This window comes from Macrotis lagotis, chromosome 3 (assembly GCF_037893015.1).
Source record: "Macrotis lagotis isolate mMagLag1 chromosome 3, bilby.v1.9.chrom.fasta, whole genome shotgun sequence".
In the NCBI taxonomy this organism is placed as follows: domain Eukaryota; kingdom Metazoa; phylum Chordata; class Mammalia; order Peramelemorphia; family Peramelidae; genus Macrotis; species Macrotis lagotis.
This window is the reverse complement of record NC_133660.1, coordinates 14,725,704-14,746,559: the sequence shown is the minus strand read 5'-3', so window position 1 is coordinate 14,746,559 and position 20,856 is coordinate 14,725,704. Positions and strand designations below refer to the sequence as shown.

Sequence of the window (20,856 nt, the reverse complement as noted above, 5' to 3'; positions counted from 1 at the left end):
GTCATAATGGAAACATAACCAAATTGGGAAATGAGTAGCAGAGATGATTCTCTCAAAGGTTACTTGTTCATTATAATAGTCTGAATCTATCATTTCATCAGTGTAAAGAACTCCCAATGATAAATCTGCCCCTAGCATTCAAACAGGATGGCAGTTTATACTTGCTAATAAACTGAGAGATCAGTATATGTCAGAAGCTAGGGTTGCCTGAATCCACGTCTGAATCTTTCTGGCATGCTGTCTTTCTGTACATTGTGAACTCCCTAAATGCTGCCAGAGAGTGTAATAGCTATACCAAACAATAATCTGATAAGAGTATATACAAAGCAGATTCTCATTCAAAGCAAAAAGAATTGTGGGAACAAAGAGTATTTTGTAAAACAAATTTTAAATCAAGACAGAAATCAATTAAGAAATGCTGAGCTTAAATTAAAAAAAGTCCAACTTCAATGACTTAAGATTTCCCGGGTCTGCTATAATCTTTCCAATGAGGTTGGGAAAAATCAGAAAATGACTACTCAGCCTTAAATTTGTTATATGTCTTAGTAGCCAACTTAGAAGCTAACTCTGAAGTCAAACTGTTTTACTGAAAGTGGAAAGGGGTGTTCTTTTGATGTCTTTGAGGATTCTACATGATATTTTAACCTGGTTTCTTTTGTTATTAAATCTCCCAATCACTGAGCCCATTTCTCAGTTCCCTCATTACAATGAGACCTTCTACTAGAAAATGTACATATGTTGTCTCCATTTAAAGCTGGGGACTTCATCCTGGGGCCGATGAACATTCTTCTCAGAAATATTTTGATAACTGTATTTCAGTATAATTAGTTTCCTCTGGAAGCTAATATATTTTTCTTAATGTTTTTAAAGATATTATTCTGAGAAAGTGGCCCATAGGCTTCAACCAAGGATTCTATGACACAAACAAAATATCTGCACTTGCTAATATGACTTAGGTAAGGGACTATTTCCTTTTTGTCTCTGAATAAGGACTCAGTAAATCTTTACTGACTGGTCCAAAGAGTAAGATATGGGTGCAGCTAGTGGATAGAGCACCAGCTCTAGATTCAGGAAGACCTGAGTTTAAATGTGACCTCAGACATTTAATAATTATATAGCTGTGTGACCTTGGGCAAGTCACTTAACCCTATGGCTTTATTTAAAAAAAAGAGTAAGATATGTCCACTGCTCTTCTAGTGGTGAAGTAAGACTTAAACAACCATGAGATCTTCCTGAAATCTCTAGATGATGGCTTCAGTTCCCCACACAACTTCCTAAAAAAGGCTCCATTTCAGAGACACAATTTATTGGCATACAGCGTCCTGGAAATTTCATAACAATAGATTTTGCTTCAGGACAACTTCTCCTGTAGCTCCTTAATAACAGGATGCCCTGAAGCTAGAGATAATTAACATATAGTAAACTGGAATATATTTCCAATAAATGAGAGGCTATTTTAATAAACTAGCAGAACCATAATTAATTGTTCAATTCTTTCAATAAACCTCTCAGAGGTCAATTAAGAACAGGAAGGGAGTTCCTGAACAGATCTTGGTGACTCACCTATGATGGGTGACAGGAAATTGGGCCAGTCTTTCAAGAGGATGTTGAAAAGACAAGTTCAGATAAAGCAAATTTGAAATTCTAATATCAACTTAAAGCTTCTTTCTTCAATGCAATAGGACTTTTGACATCAAAAGAGTCTGACTTTGGTGACTAAAAAGGAAGTGGCTCTCTCTAGCTAGGCTTTTCACACTTAAATATTTCCATCATCAAACAAAGAAATAAATGCCAGAGCACATGAAAGCAAACTCTCTCTACTAATAGCCAAACTGAAACTTGAGCTGAACTCAAGGTCTACAATGCCTTAAACTAGAAGTTTAATTACAGTGATTTAAAACAACTTCTCTCTTTTGAATGAACAACACAGATTAACTGGAATTTTAGCATAACTTTATTTAAGCCAGGATTAGAGAATTTTAAAAGATCCAAATTTTCTAAACTAATATTTTTCATCTTTTGGATTCAAATTTTCTCTAGAGAACTGCTAAAGTTAAAAAAAATCCAATCAATTCCTGAACAAATGAGGGAGCCTATTTGGGTTTGAATCTAGTAAATGGCAAAATAAAAATCTTTTGATTCTTGCCCTTCGGTAAGGACCCCCTGAGAAGCAAGAAGGTGGACACCAGTCCTAATTATTTCTCCTTTCTGAGATGTTCCCTAAATGTTTATCCCACAAATGAAAATTTATTCATGGAAAAAAAGTCACCAAGAATATATCAGAAGTCCCAAGAAAATCAATCAATAAGCTTTTATTAAATCTCATTTACATGCCAGGCAAAAGACGGAGAAACCTTTGAGACTACTGGCAAGAATTACTTAGTTCTCTGAGAAAGTCTTCTAAATGTCCAAAGGGGGATTTGTGGCCCAAAAGGTTCCCTTGGAGAAAGGTCTTTGGCCCTCCTTCCTTTTATATGTTCCCTTCCACCCACCCTACTGACACTGTCACTTACCCTACCACCATATCCTTGGGTCCAGCAGTTACAGTGCAGATGCCATCCTCACAATGTTTTCCCACCAGGCTGTGAGCATGGAGGTGGACATTCTTTCCATTGGTGACCAACTGGACAATAACTTTTGCTGGTCCCACATAGTTGCAAATCTAAATAAGAAAATATTAAAAATAAAGATTTAACAAGGACTTTGACAAAGGTACAATTCCCAGTCTACAGTAAACTCTCAATAAATATTTGTTGAACTGAGTTGGTGAGATTTTCCTCATTCCTGAGAAGTCATTCTCCAGCCAAGATAGTACATAAAACTACTTCCTAATGTAGGAAAAAAGGGTGGTGCAGTAGATAGAGCACTGGTCCTGGAGTCAGGAGGACCTGAGTTCAAATGTGACCTCAGACACTTAATAATTACCTAGCTATGTACCTTGGGCAAGTCACTTAAGCCCATTGCCTTAAATTGAAAAGATGGAAACAAAGATGTTAACAAAAGAAAGACAAAGAGAAGTAGTTCTGAGTGGAATCTTTTTGATACAGACCAGTAGAGGACTAGTAGCTTAAAATAAAGGGTGCTGAATTTCAATGAAAAAGCGGCATTACCTAGAAATGAGCAAGCATACTAATGGTGGTTGGGACAGAAAGCCATTAGTGATTGGTGGAAACCTAGCTATATTTCTCAATTTTCAGGCCTAGATCTCAAAAGTTCAAAGCTTATGTTCCTATTACCATTTCTGACTTTATTCCACTATACACAATGGCTATCTCTTCCTTAAAACTTAATTTCTTTTGTTTTTTATATGTCTTCATTTCAGAATGTAGCCCTTCCCATCCCCTGTTCAGAGAGCTGTCTCTTGTAACAAAAATTTGACAGAGAGGAAAAGAAAAAACAACCCAGCAAAATTAACCAATAAATCAGCTATATCTGACGATATACAATACTGTATACCCTTAGTTCCATGCCCCTTGGAAAGAAGGAATGGAAGCAGTTTTTTTCCTTACTTTTTCTTTGAATGAAGCTTACCAATATTATCTTTCATAAAAGCTCCTATTTTAATATAGCATAACAATTATGCCAACCAATAATCTAGGCATAATCCCTCTATCAACAAATTACTTGGAACCAACACTTGCTTTTTGTTAACTCATAAATAATATCCAATTTCTTTCTCTAAATGGAAAATAGTATTGTTCCATTTTGGTAATAAAGATGAATTATGTGAGTCTTGAGGACCAGCCTAGTGGCACTTTAGGTCAATATCCAACAAAGCTGGTGAAATCCTGGGTAACCACTGGAGAGACTGAAAATGACTGAAACAATTTGAATAAATGTTACCAGCAGAGACTCTCTAAAATGACTGAACTTCCTTCCAAATGATGAAACACTTATTAGTTAATAATTTAGTTTCTTCCCTCTTTTGCCCAAGATCCTTTCAAGCTGCAGAAGGGACTGACTGGCTGTCCCTGACTTCTCTGTTACACAAACTGGGGAACCTGAGAAATAGACTTAGACACCCTTTTCCTTCCCCCACATACCATCAAGGCTTGAATATGTGCAGCTCCCAGACCACAAATCTTTTTACCACACTCTTTGAAACAATTCTCTCTTCCAGTGCTATTTCTTATCAAATCTAAACTACAAAACCCTAGAATTCTATCCATCAAACTACCTTTCTTGATGTACTCTCACATTTTACAATTGGCCTGAAGATTATTTGTGTCCCTGTCTTATCTCTCCTACTAGGCTAAGACTCTTGTGGGTAGGGATCATGTTTTGTAAAGCTTTGTATTCAAATGATATTGTTTCCAAAATAACATTTATTTACCACCTACCATTTGTACAGAAAACCCTCATCAGTAGGCATGGAATCATAGATTTAGAATTCAAAGGTCATCTAATCCAACTTCCTCAATTTACAGAAGAGGAAACTAGGACCAAGGGAGATGACATTTCTTGCCCAAAGTCACCCAGGTGATAAGAATCTAAGGCAGCATTTGAAAACAAGTCCTCTGATCCTAGAGACCATGCTTTTTTCACAGGGTAGGATTTATCCTCAAAGGTGACAAATGACAAGTTGTACAAAAACACTTAAATATGAGGTTATTTGAGGGAGTAGAAAACACTAGTAATGGGAGGGGATTGTGGGGGGGCAAGAAGGGCAATAAAGAAGACTTTATAGTGATTGCAAACTGAAATTTGAAGGAATTTGACTGGCATACTGCCAATTCTCAATAAATATTTGTTGAATTGAATTAGAGCAATTTTATTCATTCCAGTTAAGTCATTCTCCTGGACAAGATAGTAACTTAAATACATAAAATTACTTCCTAATGTAGGGAAAAAAAAACAAAACATTTATATACAAAACCTTTACAACCCTGAAATTGGACAGATTTTAATTATTTATAAATCCAAAGGAAATTTTCATCTTTCCAAATCAAGTTGAGGTAATATCTTACATTGAATTCAGAGATGTCTCCATGTACCCTTCCCTTCAGGATCTATACATGTTATAGATCCCTTTCTCTCAACCTGTTTACAAAGTAATTACATGTTTACTTAGCAGTTTAGGGCTCACAATCATCACTAATTCAAGATGAACCCAGTCATTTTAAGAGAGAATCTATTAGCTTTTTAAATATCCAGATGAGGCATAATTTTATTTCATTCTACCCCTTATTTTAACTTTGTCTGAATCATTTTTTCAACTGTATATTGGGGGAGGCAGCAGGTAGTTCCTATGGGAAAAAGGTAATCCTACAAAAGTAATGACTTCCATTATGTTTTGTTAGAATACTAAGCAGAATTCTAAGAGAAAAATAAATTAAATCACCTTTCCCATATTTCTATTGGCTGACTATATTTCCCTACTACTGAAATTGAGATATAGATTTCAGCCAGGGAAATGGTAAGATAGGTTTATGCGAAAATTGGAGTAGGTAGGGTTGGGGGTAGAATCATTACATATATTCCAGAATGCAAAGACATCATGATGTTCCAGAGAAATTGGGAACAGAAACCAAGGCTCATGAGACTATCAGTCAGCCAAGAAAACATATCATCTCCTAACTACTGAAGCTTCTGGAATTTTGTACAATGGTCTTAGAATCTAATAACCACAGAGATTCTTCTTCATTTTAAGCAATAATCTTGTGCTTACTTTTCTCACACTCAAAACTGTCTGTCTGGAGGCTTGGCAGGCAGACAGCCCTAGTTCAGAAACTGTATTTATTGTGAAAACATGCTGAGGCTCAAGTAGTTTACCATGCTTTCCTGCAATTTCATTTAGGGAAACATCCAGCTTATCAGTAAATCATTACCATATTTAGCCACTCACTAAAGGCTTAAGCAAAATCCTTTCCCAGAGAGAAAGTAAAAATTGAGCCAATTAGAAAATACAGAAACATGGAATTTTAGAAATGAAACAGGTTATAAATATCTAGTTCAATCTTATCATTTTACAGATGGAGAAAATGAGGTACAGAAGTGTCATGATCTGCCAAAGATACAAATTTCTTGACTCCCAGTTTAATTCACTTTCACCATTTCATTAAAATGGGGTAGGAGGAATAAATAAAATCATATTCAAAAAATCATAGGGGCAGCTAGGTGGCACAGTGAATAAATACACCACCAGCCCTGGAGTATGGAAGACCTCAGTTCAAATCCAGCCCCAGATACTTAATAATTACCCAGCTGTGTGACCTTGGGCAAGTCACTTAACCCCATTACCTTGCAAAACTTAAAAAAAACCTTTAAAAAACATGTCTTTTAAATATTTGAAATTATTTTATTTATTATTTCAAGGGTATTTTTTAATTTGGAGGAAGGCAGAAAATATATTTAGATATTTTATTGATGATCTCTCCCTTTTTTTAAACTTCTCTGCAATTTCCCATCCATACCCAATGTATGCTTCAATCTGTACCCATAATCTACTACATCTTAGTGGTGAAGAGGGACTCAAGCTTCATCAATAGCCTGCAGAAGTCATGGTCACAGTAGTGATCAACTCTAACTCTCTCTCTCTCTCTCTCGCTACTTCTATCTGTCTCTCTGTGTCTTTCCCTGTCTCTGTCAAAATCTATCCATTCTTTTTCTCTTTATCCCTATCTCTTATTTTGAAAGTTTTATTGATGCTTTTCTCCTTGGAGCAACATCATTTTGATATCTCACTGACATTATCCAACAAAACAAATACATATAACTTTCCCTTTATAACAGAAAATTACAACCAAGCAAAATTATTGGCTTCAATCACCAAGCCCCTGATTCCCTAGCTATCTGACAATAGGAACAAGGTACACTTCACCAGGAGTCTTTTGAACTTATAATTAGTCACCTAATTCAGAGTTCTGAAGTTTTCTTTATATTATTGTAGTCTTGGTGTGAATTATTTTCCCCATTTATCAGTTTAGATAGGGTTTTTTTTGCTTTTCTGAATGCTTTATATCGATCATTTCTTATAGCACAATAATGTTTCACTAAGTAAAATATACCACCATTTGTTTGTTCACTAAGTTCATATACTACCACTTGTTTATCTAATTCCCCAAATGATGGGCAACTACTTTTGTAGCAGTTCCATACCACTATAAAAAGCACTTAAATAAATATTTTTGTATATCTGAGACTGTGTCATTTGCCTTTGACATCTAGGGGTATATGCCAAGGTCTGATGTCTTTCAACATTTTCCTCCTTTACATGATTGTGGTCACTGTTTACAACATTATTCTGGGCAGATCTGTGGGTAGTTCCTCACTAATGCATAGGACAGCTAGGTAACACAATAGACAGAGCATCAGGCCTGGAGTCAGGAGGACCTACGTTCAAATCTGGCGTCAGACACTTGATATGTGCTATGTGACTTTAGGCAAGTTATTTGACCCTGTCTCTCTAAGGTCATCTCCATTCATCCTGATTCATATATGGCCACTGGATCCAGATGGTTCTAGAGAAGAAAATGAGGTTGGTGACTTAACAGCATCCCCCTAACTCAAATCCAATTCACTTGCTTATCATGGCATCACCTCCCCAGAGACAGCTTCTCTAGGTGGTGCCAGAGTATATAAAGCACTCAAATTGGAGTCAGGAAGACTTGAATTCAAATCCAGATTCATCTCCTTACTAGCTGTTTGACTAGGCAACTCATTCTATTTTTATCATCTGCAAAATGAGAATAATAATAGAATCTACTCCCAGGGTTGTTGCAAGCATAAAATGAGATAATAAACATAAACACTTTGAAATCCTTAAAGAACTATATAATTGCTAGTGAGTTTTATAATTCAGTAGCCTTTTCTAAATTAAAAAAACAACACAAAAACAACAACTTCCTTCATGGAACTGGTTTATGTTTGGTTAGTTTTGCTGAATTTGCTTTTTCCCCCCTTTTTTAAAAAATTCTTCATTAGAAAAATTTCTCTGGGAAAGGGAGAAATCTATTTGGAAATAAATGCAAGGGAAAAAACCAATGCATATAATTTTTTTTTAAAAGCAAGTCAAATTGAGGAAGAAATCCCTCCAACAAATAAATCTCTTAACAAACATTATCAGTTCAAAGTCAGCTTTCTTCAGAATTTAGACTGATCCACACAGAGTTGATAGACTGGGCGCATATTTGAAATCTCTCCAGTTTAGGAAGACCTGCCAGAGCTTGTGCTGCAGTGTCCTTCCTTAACCTGGGATCACCTTGAAAACATGGAGGAAGCCTCAGAGCAAACCTTCCAAACCGTAAATTATGACATGACAAGAAGTTGAGTTCACCAGTGACATGGCTCATGATGGGCTTTATTCAAGGGAAACCCATTGGGCATCCATTTTAAATTGGGTGACAGCAATTGCAAGCCGTCTTATTTTTTTTTTTTATTCTGTCACATCAAGATTCAAGAGTGTCAAGAATGAGGAACTTGAAGGGCTCTCTGAGGTAAAAAAATGAAAATGTGCCTGTGACTAATGTATTTCTTGATCTACTTAAAAGAATAGGAAGGTATCATCTGGTCTTTACAGAAACCACATTAAATCTCCACAGAGGGGTAGCTGGCTAGTAGGCTAGTAATGGATTTTCCCAAACCCCACCTTAAAGCAGAAGCTAAAATGTGATGATATACCACTTTGTCACACACACACACACACACACACACACACACACACACACACACTCAGTGACCTATAATTGGGGAGACATTTACTCTCAAAAGTATCACCTTTCATATGCTGGTACAAAAGCAACCATACTGATGCTATTTGTAATAGTACTGGCTCTGAAGTTAGGATGACCTAAATTCAAATCCAGTCTCAGACACTTATTAAATGTGAGACCCTGGGCAAGGCACTCAACCCCAATTGCCTTTCAAAAACTGATCCAGTTCAATAGCTCATCTGAGAGTAACAGAATCACTTGGGGAATGAGAAGTTAAATGACTATCCCAGGGCCATGTAGTCACATGGATCTGAGGGAAGATTCAAAACTGAGTTTTCTTGACTCCAAGGCATGTTGTCCCTTGAGAACTTCTTTTTTCTTTTTTAAATTTTTGCAAGGCAAATGGGGTTAAGTGGCTTGCCCAAGGCCACACAGCTAGGTAATTATTGTGTGTCTGAGGCCGGATTTGAACTCAGGTCCTCCTGACTCTGGGGCCGGTGCTCTATGTACTGTGCCACCTAACCACCCCAAGAAGTTCTCTTTTTCGGTGTAATTCTTATCTACAAAAAAAAAAAATTGTCTTCTACTTGGAGCCCAGTACTAGCTAGTCTCAATGATAGTCCAAACAACTTTGGTTAGAGTACACCTTTCTACTTTGTAGTCTTTTTCTGCTTTTTTTCAACAATTTCATTTAGAAGACATTTTTTCAGAAGAGAACCTTTAATGATGCATTTGGTCTATCAGACAAACACCTTGATCAATTCATCTCAAGTTTGTTAAAACAAGAATTCTGCTGAAATGATTCATACTGAACTATTTAAGCTGATTATGAAGGTGGAGGGGGCTAGTGAAATTTCACAATTCTCTCAGACACTGAATCATCCTTTAGGGTCAGTAAAAGAGAGCAGAACAATAAGAATGCAGAGTCCTATAGAATACAGGATGTAATATCTAGAAGAGTTCTTTTGAATATGTTTTTAATACTAGGGATAGAGATTGGACCTATAACTTTATTAGCACAGGAATCTCACCTCTACCAATACAGATGAACCCTTAGTGTGGAAACTTTTATTTGCATTATTTTCTGAGCATCTGGAGAGTTAATGATTTGCCCAAAATCAAAGAACCAGTACAGTCATTGACTGACTGGACTAGAATCCAGGTCTTCCTGGTTCAAAGACTGATTTTCTCCATTATATCATGTTTTTTTAAGAATGAAATCTGGGACATGTGAGCCTTAAAGGAAGTCGTCAGTTCTCATGTGGACTTTCCTTAATTTGATCCCACCCATAATTATGTTAATTTTTATCTCTTGCCACCCTTCTACTCCAGCCAGGCTACTTCTTCCATTATCTCCAAACATGCCATGCTATTCCCCACTCTCACATATTTTATGATGCAATCTTCATCCCAATGAGTATCATCTTTCCTTTGTTCAAATGAAGTTTCACTCCATGAGAGGTGTCTTGAAACAAATTCAGTTAAATAAAACTAATAATTCTTGCCTCCTCTGAAAGTACATCTGGAGTGTTTTACAACCGTCCAATTTAACTATTTTTTCTATTCTCTCCTTTTCACTCCGTACCCTGAATTTAAGGAGAGGATGATAGATTATTGATCCTCTGGAATCAAGGATGGCCCTGGTGGCAGTTAGAATTCTTATAGTTTAATGGTGTTGTTTTAAATGTTTACATCTTTTTGGGGGGTTCTCCTCACTTCATTCTCCAATAGTTTAAAAAAAAGTCCTCAAATAGATTTGTTTTTATCATATTGATACTATAATAAAATTGTTCTTCTGGATCTGCTCCCTTCATTCTGCCTCAGTTCATCTAAGTCTTCCCATGTCTCTTTAAAATGATTTAGTTCCTCATTTCTTACAGTAATAGTCTTCTATCACATAAAACACATAAAACAATTTCTTTAGCTATAGCTATATCCTCAACTGATGGACATGCCTTTTGTTTCCAGTTATTTTCCAACCACAAAAAGAGTAGTTATAAACATATTTGTACTTCTTTCTTTTTTTTTGTACTTATTTATCTCTTTTGGGTATAGGCCTAGAAGAGGTATAGCTAGATCAAAAGGCACATAGTATTTAAAGATGCTTTGTGCATAATTCTACATTGCTTTCCAGAATGGTTATGCCCATTCACAGATCCAAGATCAATAATTATTTTCTTTTCCCCAAAGACTCTTCAATAATTATTATATTACTTTAGTAATCTTTGCCATCATGTATTGACCACCATAACATGCATTACCTTTCATGATGGCCATTTTATGATTATCTTTAAAAAAATTTCTTAAGGTTTTTAAAACACAAAACAGGGATATTGAAACTAATTTTATAGGTAAAGACAATGTATTTCTCTAGGGAGTTAGCTGTTTTATTACTATAATTTGCTTCATGGTTCTAAGTCTTGTCTCCATTTTCATGTTTTGGAGAGTGCTGAATACATGGTAGGTGCTCTAAGACTTCATTACTGTGTATTAGTAATAGTAATTTCAATTAATAGCATATAATTGAATGAGTTCCTCAATGAGCATAGTAATATGTATTTCTTAGCTGGGTTCTATAGATGGACAATGAGCCAGATCCAGAGTTTAACAGAAGGAGTAGACTGGTGAGGATTTCATTTGGAAAAATGAAAGTTCTTTTAATGTATAGTTCTTTTAATGATTCCACTAGTCTTTACTATTTTTCTAAAAAGCTAATTTTTTTAAGGTGAAGTTACATTACCATAAATGTGGAATGTCAACTTTTTAGAAGAATTAAACTGGAGAAAATCAACAATGGTAAGATGTATAGTGGGTTTAAAATGGGTTGCAGCAATGTTCAATGATATTATAAAACACTTTGTCAAGACTCATCACATTTGAAAAAAGAGGTAGGCTAGTCATGAACAGAGTAAGGATAGAAAATTCAAGTGCTGCACTCATTAAAGGAACAAAAAGGAGGCCTCCAGTAAAATACATTCAGTAAATCCTCTATGGAGAATTTAAGGAAAGATGTGAATCACACAAGGGAAGTCATAAGAAACTTGAAATCTGCCTCAGTGTAAATGACAAAGATTAATGAGATTACTAATCTCTGAGAGGCATCTCTGCTTAGAGGAAAGCAAATTAGGTTTATCCTCGATTAGGAAATAAAAACAATATCTTATATGAAATAACCATTATTATTCAACTTTGGAAATGAGAGTCTTAACTAACATAATTATAAGGTATCATGATATTTGTATATAGTAGGTATTATTAAACTGGATGAATAAACTTCTTGAAGTGAGAAGCCTGGTCATTTCTTAATTCTACATCACTGAAACATAAGAGTTCTTTGTTTCAAGGACTGATTACTTTTTGTACTTGTAACTATACTGCTTGGCAAGCACTTAATAAATACTTTTTCCCCCACTCATTCACTTCATGAAGCCTGGGAAAGACCTTAATTTGAAAAGGCCAAGGCCATCCATTGCATTCCCAGACCATCACCAATCATCTTGACTTTTGAACTGCCGAGGGACTTCAATGACTCAGGAGGCAGAGTGAGGTTGATGACTTTGCACAGCTCTGCCTACTGAAAATTCAATTCACAAACAAGTCAAAACATCACCCCATGATGCCAATGGTTCTCTTTAAGAACAAAGGATAAACAACAATAACACCAACAATTTCACTCATTCAATATATGTACTTTTAAACTATATTCATAAACTCAAAGAAGGCAGGGATTATGCTATTTCTTACCTTTGTACCCTAGCTCCTAGAATGGTGTCTAATGCACACATAATGGGTATTCAATCAATGTTTGTCAAATTGTCAAATTGTTCTGTTGTTAAGATTTCTTCCTGTTCTAAAGATGACATCCTAAGGGCAGATCACTTAGCAACAAACCAAAATCAAGTTTTTGTGAGTCTTTCCCTTTGTTTAATATTTATTGAATAACCATAAAATCAACCAGAATGGAATTCTCAATACTACCCCTACTCTATTCTATGGTATACCAATCAATTCATGTATATTCTTTGTACACATAGATGATACTAAAGACCCATTGCTGTCAAGGTACCAGTCTCACCATCCACCTCGATTCTCTCTTATACCACCCTTCTCTTAAAAAATACATTTATTTTTTTTAATTTTATTTTTCATTTTTGGAATAAAACAAGCATTTCCATAACATAACACAATAAAAAGATGATTGCATATGAAATTTCAAATCTATCATGTACAACTTGCTATTCCTTTTAAATATAAACTAAGTAATCATGTAAATTTCTTTTGTTCTGATTTTTCTCCTTTGCTTGAAATATCTACCATTAGACCCAAATAGACAGTCACAAATGTACATATATGTACAATTATCTATCTATATATACAAATCATTCTATACATACTTCTATTTATTAGTTCTTTCTCTAGATGCAGGTTATATCTTGAAGTCCTTTGTACTTAATTTAAGTATATATATAATAACTGGTCAAGGGCATTCTTAAGACAAAATTGCTTTTACTGGATATGATGTAGTCTTGGTTCTACTCATTTTAGTCTTCATTATTGGTTGGGGTGTGTGTGTGTGTGTGTGTATGTATGTATTTGCATGTATATGAATGCATGAACATACATATGCTCATCCAGTCATCGATTACCAAGGAATACAGGAAACTATCAGGTTCTAACCACATTATGTTAATTAATCTGAGAACACATTAGCAAAATGACCTACACACAAATGAATGGTTTAAGTTCTTATGTCTTTTTTTAATTTTTAATTAACATTTTCTTTTATTATAAGTAACATAAATATTAAGTCTATCTTATTATTATCATCACTGGTTCTCAATAGCAGAGGCATGAGGACTGTCATTTAGCAAGAAGGCTCAGAGAAGGCATTGGACAGCTCTGGGATCCTAAGTCAATTGACTTCTAGTGCTCAACTCTATAACAGAACAGTTCCAAATTTGAACAGAGTTTCCTCACTGAGATTTCCCTACAGGAAGGCAGTCCCAGCTTCAGAACAAAAAAGCAAAGCCAAAAGACCACCAAAAGATGCCTTCTAGCATCCTGCAATCTGTGAGGCTATGAATAAAGTTGATAATGGCAACTGAAAGAGATCTTGGCATTCTATAAAGATCAGTCTTATTGTGAAATCCCGATTTTTTTAGGATGAAGTACAGTTTCTCAATTGGACTTGGGGGTGGGCCAAAGCAGTGGGATGGGTGGAAAAGGAGTCATAAAAGAGATCATGACAAGACAAGAGTGACACCAGGAGGGTGAGAAGCTGCAATAAATCATGATGGTTCACTTTCCAGAGTGAAAGAAACAGGTCCTAGCTGACTCTGCCCTAGGCTTTTTGTGATCCCTAACTCACAACCACCACTTACTGTTTTTGCTAGAAGCTAGGTGGAAGAATAGCTCTAGCACTTGCATTTCGTGAAGAGAACTGAAAAGAGAGACAAATGTAGGTTTCTTCACACTAAAATCTGTGCTGACTATAGTGCTCTGAACATAATAGGTGCTTTATATTGAATGGAACTGAACAGTTTCTAGAAAGTAGGTCACCCTGAGTGTCTTCTTGTCTTCTAGCTCAACTGAGATTTGGGAAATATAAAAACTATAGCATATAGTTTTTAAACAGCCTATAGTATATATATATATATATATATATATACACATATATAAATATATATAGTATACATATACAAACATAGTTATCTATATATCTACTTGCAGATAATGACAAAAAGTTTTAATAATAATGTAAACTAATATATGTGATACCCCCATTTTATAAATGAGGAAACCAAGGGAAACAAAGATTAAGTGACTAGGACTCTATCCACAGCACTACTACCACTCCAGAACTCTATCCACAGTACTTACTTGGCTGTCCCTTAGCCCCAGATATGCACCTCAGCATGTCTATAACCACAATAAATAAAAATTGCAAATCAAATGGCTCATATTTCTCAAATTTTTATATACTGTCTCCATCTGTAAAATTTTCTCTTTTGTAAATACTCACTCCAATCAGGTTCCACTTCCTACTGGAACACTTCCCAGACCTTCCCAGGTGTTAATATACTGTCTCAAAGGAACCTTTAAAGAACCCTTTATTTCCTTATTAATGTACCTTAGAGGTCTCTAACAGAAAACCTAAAAAACCTCAGTGGAGGTAGAAAATACTTTGGTTTTGTCTTTATTTCTAGCATCTGGAAAACAATGGAACAACAAGCATTTATTAGGTATCTACTATCATTGAGGATCTGATGATTTGAAGACAAAAAATAATATTGTCTCTACCTTCAAGGAGCTTACTTGTACAGGTATCTGGAATACACTTATTGTTTCTGACAGAATAATGCCAAACACGTTGCCTTGCCTATTGAGTTAATTTTACTCTTCCCCCAAACAAATTATCTTCTTGATTGTGATTCAGATGCCTGATTTTTGGAATTTCTGAAAGTGAAAATAGTCTAAGTCATATGCTTTGAGATATACCTTATCACTAAACCACTTTGTAAATAAGAAAGAGTAGCACAAATTATTTTTTTTTCATAGTACTACACAGAGCATGTGATTTGTAAGAGTAGGCACTGGATTTCTCTGGGACCCTAGGCAAATGCCCAACTCAACCTTTTTTTAAAAAAATATTTATTTCTAATTTATGTAATAAAATAATAATTTTCATAATATAGAACAAAAAAGTTGATTGTACATGGAACTTCAAATCTACTATGCACATCTTGCTATTCCTTTCAAATATATAAAAAAATTTATGTAAAATTATTTTTATTTCTTAACCTATTTACCACAATGTCTGGCAAATAGTAAGTTACATACATACATACATATATTAATACATAAAATTATTTTTGTTGTTATCTGTAATAGATATATCAATATCTAAAGCTTGGTATAGGATCAGGGGATCATTTGGTGTCACACTGCCATTAACAGTCGCATATAGGACTCAAAATTCAATAAACTTAGAAACTTTTGTGGGTAAATTAATTAAATGTTTTATTAAGTATAGCAGGCCAATTTTTGAGTTGATGATTTTGTGTGGCACATGGCCATACAAAATATCCGCTTGGCAGAAAAAAGGTTCCCCATCCCTGGTTTAGATAGAACATAGGAAGACCTGCAAGGTGCCTTATTTCCCAAATCTGATTCAATTCAATTCCATTCTCTATATAAATAATAAAATGAGGATACAAGCAGCACTTGCTTCCCAGGATTTTAGATCATATCTTACTGCACGAATCTATGACAAAAAGTTGCAGATTTGCAATGGATGGAGTCCTCACTGACATTTCCCCTAGATGAATGCAATCACAGACCAAGAATCAAAATCAAAGTATCAGCAAAAGATGCCTTCTAGTCTCTAACACAACTTCAATTTCATTGAAAGTATTTGATGATGGAATGACAATTGAGATAATTTGGTTCTTCTTAATGATCTATGAAGAGGTTTGATGGTGGTGATTGTGAAATCTATAAAAATCAGTCCTCTTGTGAGGTTAATATAATAACAAAATAAGAAATCAAAACTCTCTAAACCCAAGTACAGTATACTTAAATGTTATTTAAAAAGATATGAGTAAAAGTGGAGATAGGCTTTGATAGCATGAAAAACAAATCCAGAGATAATGAAAAAAAAATCTTGATTTTAATAATTTAATTTCATTTTTCTTCTACCATTTCATCATTTATCAGAATTGTTCAAGAATAATCAAAGTGACTGTAGGAGAGAGAGAAGCAAAGTCCTTGGATAATTAGCTACTGAATAATCAAGAACTGTCTATACTTGCACTGTGTCTAAAATACATTCATGACTAAAACTTACCAGAAATGGAAGCCAACAAACCATAACCTAAAGACATTTGATAAAAAAAAAAATGTTAATATCAGTGAGTACCAGGTCAGAAGCCCTTTTATAACAACAATACTACTAATAATGACAATTTATTTTTCTAGAGTGCCTCAGGGTTTATATCCTAGATAGATAGCCAAGTGGGTACAGCTCACCTTGGTGATGGGAAGATGAGCTCAAAACCAATCTTACTTACTAGCTATGTGAGTAAGGACAAGCATCACTTAATCTCTTTGTCTCACTTTTATCATGTAAAATGAGAATAATTAAAGCACTTTTATTCTAGGGTTTCTGTGAGGAGAGCAAGACATGATATTTGCAAAGCATTTTGCAACCTGTAAAGCACTATATCCATGCTATCCTCATTATTACTACTGTAGAAGTTTCTGACTTCTTTCCTTAAAACACCTCTAGGAGATAAGAACTGAAAGCTGTGTTTGCCCCATTTTACAAAAGAAACAAGCTGAAAGGTTAAAATGATTTTCTAACAGGGATAATAATAGTCAAAGGTGGAATTAGGATCAAAGAATCAGACTTAGAATTAATTGTTTTACCCTTCATTTTACAGATAGGGAAACTAAAGCTGAAGGCCATTAAATGACTTCATGGAGACAATGATTCAGACAGGTATTCTTATTAAAAACAAACAAATCCAACTTATTTCCTATGTGAGAAATGTAAATTACTCTTTTCATTATTAAAAATTCTAAAAATAGGGGGCGGCTAGGTGGCACAATGGATAGAGCACCGGACCTGGAGTCAGGAGTACCTGGATTCAAATCTAGCCTCAGACACTTAATAATTACCTAGCTGTATGGCCTTGGGCAAGCCACTTAACCCCATTGCCTTGCAAAAAAAAAAACAAACTAAAAAAAATTCTAAAAATGTTGTAGGTCTCTGAAACCACACAAAAATATTTTTGAATGAAACATGAAAACTTGGAAGAGTACTGAGAATATTTGTCAAGAGATGAAGTAATTTATTTCTCCAAAAAGGGGAAAATAATTAGTTCAATATTATATTGTCATTCCAAGAAAACCAAACTTTATGTCAACTTCACTGAAAGCATTTGATGAGGGAATAGTAATTGAGATAATTTGACTCTTAATGATCTAAGAAATCCTTAGAAGTTCACCAGATCAACATAGAATTTAATTTGCCCTACAGTAAATACAGCTGCAATGCAAAACAGGGATGGGAGACATTTTGGTGGCTGCTGGAAAAAAGCCAATTAACTGTTCCTTTCTTCAGAAGGAAAGTACATGAAATAAAGAACATTTCAATTATTCTTCTGAGATTTCCTGTGGAAAGCCCCCACTAAATTAATAGAATTTCAAGTGAGTAAAACTGGGAAATTTTCTACGTAAGATTTTTTACCCTTTAAATGGTTATTTTAAACAACAGGACACCTATAGGGTAAAACAATAGACCCCATTTAAGTGACAAGACTGAAGTTAACCAAAATACACAATGTTTTAAAAAAGAGAGAGAATGGCAAAATTTCAACGGAAGAGGAAAACATCACATGCTCTGACATGTTCTATCTAACACAAAACCAGACTTTAGCCTGATTAACACTGTTGTGGAAATATAAATATACAGTGTTGTGGAAAATAACTGTGCTTCTAACCTGCAGCTGAACAAAACACACCACCACCACCACCACGATCAATAAGAGAGGCAGCAACAGTAACTACTCACATTTAGAAAGTATTCCTATAATTTACAAATTATTTCCCTCACAATCACCCTGTTACAGATGGTGAAAAGTGAGTCTCAGCGAGATATGACTGGCACAATATGAAACAGCTAGCAAATATCAGAACCTAAATGAGTTTTTTACTTTGTCTCTGTCTCTCTCTCTCTCATATTCCAATAGCAGAATGTAAAAAAATCTGGATGGATGGAATGTGACCTCAGTTTTCATTCTTGTATATGTCTTCTCAGTGAAAAAGAAAAACATCAAAAAAGAAAGTCAGATAAAGAAAGTTCTTCCTTTGTTTTGTGATACTTTAATTAAACAGCTTTGACAAGACCTATAAACTTTGTTCCCATATACCCCAAAAGGACTACTCACTTTCCCAGAATGCTAAGGTTCTAGTAAAATGTAGTAGGTGGGGTATGATTGTTAAGACAGCATTTTAACTCATAAACCAATAGTCCCAGGAGCTTTACTAACAGGTAAAAAACATTTTTGATAATAAGAAATATGAAGACATAGCCAGCACTTGATTAGAGTGGCTAACTTATGGGAGAAATAAGGGCTCTGAAAAAATAAAGAGAATTTTAGAAAGGAAATACTGTCTATGGATTAGGAATGTAACCTTAAGAAACCATTGTAAAAATTCTTCTAGTCAATGATTACATTATAGCTCTCTCCACCCTTTACTCTGCTAATCTTGTTTGCAAGCTTTTTTTTTTTTTTTTTGGTGGGGGCAGGGAGAGGGGAATGGGAATTGAGGCAATTAAGTTTAAGTGACTTGCCTACGATTCTTGCTAGCAAGTGTCTGCGGCTGGATCTGAATTCAGGTTCTCCTGACTCCAAGGCCAGTGCTCAATTGATTGTTACCTAGCTGCCTCTTCTTGTTACACTTGTTTTAAAAGCTTTCTATATCTAATTCCTCCACTTCACAGAATGCCAGAATATGAGTTAGAAGGGACCTTAGTATCCATTTAGTTCCATCTATAGCTAAGAAAGAATTAACACGACATAGAAAACTTAACAAAGGAGTTGTCACCCAGCCGCTACTGGCATGTGGACTGTGACCAAGTAGCTATGTGTGGCCTCAATTTAAAACTAGATCATTTGAGTTTGAATTCAAGGCTCCCTCCACTACATCATATGCCAAATTTTCTTACTTGAATACAGAATATATTTCTACTAGTGGGTCATGCTCTGTACAGGGTGTCCCAAAAGTCTTTAGTCCAGTCTTAAGCTTTAAAAACTCAGTGTAGAGTGTGCCAAGTTGGCTTTTTGGTACCTTTCCAGACTTAAATAAATAGCATGTCCTATAAGTCTTGGTATAGTTTTAAGCCATTAAATTTTTAAGATAATAAGCTTAAAACGACACTAAGACAACTGGGAAATGCTGTGTATTTAAAAAGCCTGGAAAAGTGGAAGTCAAATACCATTCTGAGTATCTCTTGAGATTTCACATATTACTTTACTTTTACCAACCTGGGAATCCAAAATGGTTTGATTAATTCCAAAAAGGGGCAATTAGGATGGAGAAAGGACCATGAAGTTAAGTTGAATAAAGAATGGATGACAGCCATAACTACTATCTTCAAAGATCTGAAGGATTTCCATATGGCAAAGGGATGAAAACAATTGCCCTTGACCCCAGATTGAGCTCAGTATGATTCAACTCAATAAACAATTAGTGCCAGGTCCTAGGCTAGGAGATGGGGAAACATACAAAAAATAAGACAGATCTTGAACTCAAGGAGCTTCTATTCTGCCCAATAGATGCACAGCTAAGTACATGCAAGAGATTCCAATCAAAGTGATTTCAGGATAAGCTATCCTCTGTAGCAAGTCAGATTCTGAGGCAAAAGTGGGAGAGCATTCCAAGAGCTGGCAATAGTCAGTCCATTAGCAGGGAATATAGAGAACAATACATAGCTCAGTTTGACCTGAACAGGAAGTCCTACAAGGAGAATGTGAGATCAGTCTGGGAAGATCCAGAACCAAACTGGAAACCAAAGAGTTGGTAGGCAATAATCTGAGAAGATACAGGGAGCCACCAAAGCTTCTTAGACAGAATAATAGGACATGGTCTTTCATTCATGTTCAACTCTTCATGACTCTAGGGTTTTCTTGTCGGACATACTATAATGGTTCACCATTTCCTTTTCCAGCTCATTTTATATATGAGAAAACTGAGGCAAACGGGGTTAAATTGACTTGCCCTTGATCACATAGCTAATAAGTGTCTGAGGTCAGATTTGAACTGAGGAAAATAAATCTCCTTGACTCTAGGTCTGAAACACTATCCACTGTACCAAGGATACGAGCTGTCCTAGGGGCAAGGTCACATTTGTGCTTTAGGAATATCATGTTGGGAGCTGTGTGAAAAACAGTCAGATTAGAGAGGAGAGAGACAAGAGTACTGAAGAGCAACTCAAAGGCTATTGCATAAATTCAAGTTAGCATAATTAATTAAGGTCTAAACTTGATAGGTGGATTAGAGTCTGAAGAGCTGAGTTCAAATGTAGCTTCACATAGTTCCTAGCCATGTGACTTTGGGAAAGTCACTTAACCTCTTTCAGTCTCAGTTTCCTCAACAATAAAATAGTTATAATAACAGCATTGGGTTGTCATGGGGACTA

At 35.3% G+C, this 20,856-nt stretch overlaps 1 protein-coding gene across 2 annotated transcripts in view; it reads right to left on the bottom strand.

Annotated features, from left to right (window-relative positions):
• NFKB1 (nuclear factor kappa B subunit 1) overlaps positions 1–20,856 on the bottom strand; it is a 163,572-nt gene that overhangs the window by 46,307 nt on the left and 96,409 nt on the right. For both annotated transcript variants that reach the window (XM_074228156.1, XM_074228157.1), the window contains one exon: positions 2,514–2,662. In XM_074228156.1, coding sequence (XP_074084257.1) covers positions 2,514–2,662 — 149 coding nt within the window. The remainder of the gene's footprint in view (positions 1–2,513; positions 2,663–20,856) is intronic.